This window comes from Pocillopora verrucosa, chromosome 11 (assembly GCF_036669915.1).
Source record: "Pocillopora verrucosa isolate sample1 chromosome 11, ASM3666991v2, whole genome shotgun sequence".
NCBI lineage: Eukaryota > Metazoa > Cnidaria > Anthozoa > Scleractinia > Pocilloporidae > Pocillopora > Pocillopora verrucosa.
The window spans coordinates 11,330,695-11,333,413 of NC_089322.1; the positions used below are offsets into that span (position 1 = coordinate 11,330,695).

General features: G+C 43.6%; 2 protein-coding genes across 2 annotated transcripts; both read right to left on the bottom strand.

The window, feature by feature from the left end:
* Positions 1-252: 252 nt before the first annotated feature.
* On the bottom strand, positions 253-765 carry LOC136284160 (uncharacterized). The gene is made up of 2 exons (XM_066173985.1): positions 600-765; positions 253-455 (listed from the first exon to the last, which is right to left on the bottom strand). Exons 1-2 carry the CDS (start codon positions 763-765, stop codon positions 253-255), a joined length of 369 nt encoding a protein of 122 aa, XP_066030082.1.
* Positions 766-774: 9 nt separating this feature from the next.
* On the bottom strand, positions 775-1,299 carry LOC136284161 (uncharacterized). Its single transcript, XM_066173986.1, has 2 exons — positions 1,202-1,299; positions 775-1,084 (listed from the first exon to the last, which is right to left on the bottom strand). Exons 1-2 carry the CDS (start codon positions 1,297-1,299, stop codon positions 775-777), a joined length of 408 nt encoding a protein of 135 aa, XP_066030083.1.
* Positions 1,300-2,719: the final 1,420 nt, after the last annotated feature.

A 2,719-nucleotide genomic window follows, 5' to 3' on the forward strand; every position in this document is an offset into this window, starting at 1 on the left:
TGTGGCTCTGTCACCGACCAACACATCTTCGAGGATTCCGCTGTCATACATATCTTTACCAGTCGATAGGATGGGGCTAATCTTGCGCAACTTGCTCTCATTATCATCTATTTGTTTCCTCAAATCAGGAGAGTTCGTTACAAACCTTCTTAGATGGAAGCCCCCTTCTGCCAATCTGACTTTAGATTTGATGTTCAGTTCCTAGGTTTCTTCATCAGTGTCTTCTCCTGAGCTCAGATCATCCACGTAGATTTAGCCTAGAAATGCCTCAACAAACGCAGGGTCCTCTTCTGCATATCTTTCCGCGTGGTGTTTCACAGTTGCATTTAGGAGAAATGGGTTTGAAGACACGCCAAACACAATTCGTGCAAATTTCGGCACAATTACTTGAGGATACTCTTTCTTCACATCATCAAACCAAAGGAACCTCAAGACATCTCTATCTTCTTCTGATACTGACACGTTCAGGAATACCTTTTCAATGTCTTCAGCCAGTGCCTTTCTGTGTGTTCAAAATCTCAGGGAGATGTCCATGATATTCTGCGAAAGTGCTGACCCGGTGTGTAGACAATCATCCAAGGAGACTTGGTTTGACTTACAGGACGCATCATAGACAATTCTGAGTTTTTTGTCTCTTTGTCTCTTTGTCTCTTTGTCTCTTTGTCTCTTTGTCTCTTTGTCTCTTCTAATGACAGCATGATGAGGCAGGCAGTGAACCCTTCCAACTTCACCAGAGGTTAGTTCACCGACTTTCTCCACAATCATCTTTTCGATCTAGTCTCTGATCACGGCATCGTATTCTAGCAATACTTGTGGTTCTCGTCTCAGGCGGTTCAACAGACTCATCAGGCGTTTGTGGCTGGTCTCATAGTTGTCTGGCAAAACTGGGTGAATGTTCCTCCATGGTAGATGTACTTCATACCTTCCTAGCTGAAGGGAGATGCAGGCAATGAAGTGACTATGATCTGATCGTTCAAGGCTCGATATTCGCAATGACTCCAGGTTCCAGAAGCGTTCGAACTCTCCAGTAAGGTCATTGTTCAGAGGTTGGGACGGTTTGGTAGCACATCTTGGGACATGGGTGCTGGAAACCAAGTTTACAGATGAGTCACACTCACACGTTGAGCTCTCTATTGGGTCCACATAAAACCCAACTCAACCTTGTATGTAAAGCTGTTGGACCACTTTCTCCTCTTCTCACTTCTCCTGTGACGATTTGCCGGTATTGATGTCCACTTCTGCTGGCTCTGCTCCTGTTGAGTAATCGACAAGGTGAGTTCCATTTAGGTGCTTGTACATGTTCCTTGCCAGGGCTACTGACTGACCAGTTAGTAATTAACAGATGAGTGGAACAGAATAAGGTAACATCTTCATATCTGTTCCATTAGGTAGTTTAACACCAATGCAACAGCATCACAAGTCTGCAACTTCTTGTCTTGTGACCCAAATGTTTTGATAAGCATTGTCTTTTGATATTCAGCTGGTAAACTTAGCTCATCCTTCAAACGGTTTTTGATATATGATCTCTGACTCCCATTGTCAAGAATTATTATAGCCTTCACACCTTTGTCTTTAGATCCCGATTTATAGATAATGGCTTGAGCTGTCTGCAGAGGGACTGGTGTTGCAGAACTAATGAACATGGTTACTTGGGAGTGATCGGACTTTGGCTGATCTTCTGGGTGTACATTCTCCCTTTTCTCGGGTTTCGCACATTGTTCCCTTGTTCCAGTTTTCAGCAGGTTGCTCTCACAGATACTGACATGATGAGGGCCACCACAAGTGAAACATTTCTTGTTAGATTTGCATTCTCGGCTCAGATGGTCCTTCCTGAGGCACACAACATCTTGCGGTCTTCTTAACAATATCTCTTTGGGCTTGTGCATTAGAAATGGTCTCACAGCTATTAGCTGAATAAGGCTGCTTGCAATAGGTACGAGCTGGCTGGTTATTTGACTTAGAAAACAGTGAATAGGCAGAGAGTGGGCCTTTTCAACGCGGTTTGTTCCTTCGGAATGGTGGGTCTGGCCGTGGATTGTGGTTTTTCCTGCGTGGCTCTCTCCCTTGCTTCCAGTTCTTGATGCATAACTGCCAAAAGGGGGTCTAATTCCCAGCCTCTTCCCCTGACCTCTCTACTAATGATCAAACGTACTTCTTGTGGTACCTTGTTCATCAAAACAGATGAAAGCAAGCTACCATAGAATTCTGATGGTACTCCAAGAGCCTTAAGAGCCCGAACATGAACCTCCACTAAGTCATAGAGCTGTCTCAAGCCCCTTAGGTCATAACTAGAATAAACATGTGCCATGTTAATGAAGTCATCCATATATCTGTTTACAATCATCTGTTTGTTGTCAAATATGGTCTTCAGAATAGCAGTGGCCTCTTCATAAACTGCATTTGTAATGGCAAGACTTGCAATTGCCTCGGAAGCGGTTTTCTCCTGGAGAGAGTTGAGATAATAAAACTTGTCAACAGTCACTAGCTTAGAGTTCTTATGTATTTCTGCCTCAAATGTGTCCCAGAATGAACACTACCTAGAAATATCTCCATTGAATTTCTTTAAGACTAACTTCAGGAGTTTTAACTTGAGAGCCTACATCATGCGCTTGACTTTGAGGTGAATCATTAGAAGGAATATTCACATGGCTTACCGATTGCGCGGGCTCATCCATCGGCTCCTTTGACATGTGTGTGTTGGCTTCTATTTTTGGAGATA

Coding starts and splice junctions, on each gene's coding strand:
- LOC136284160 (XM_066173985.1), bottom strand. CDS start 765: ATGATTGTGGAGAAAGTCGGTGAACTAACCTCTGGTGAAGTTGGAAGG. Junction 456..599: donor AATTGTCTATGATGCGTCCT/GTAAGTCAAACC, acceptor TGAACGTGTCAG/TATCAGAAGAAGATAGAGAT.
- LOC136284161 (XM_066173986.1), bottom strand. CDS start 1,299: ATGTACAAGCACCTAAATGGAACTCACCTTGTCGATTACTCAACAGGA. Junction 1,085..1,201: donor GGCAAATCGTCACAGGAGAA/GTGAGAAGAGGA, acceptor CTTGGTTTCCAG/CACCCATGTCCCAAGATGTG.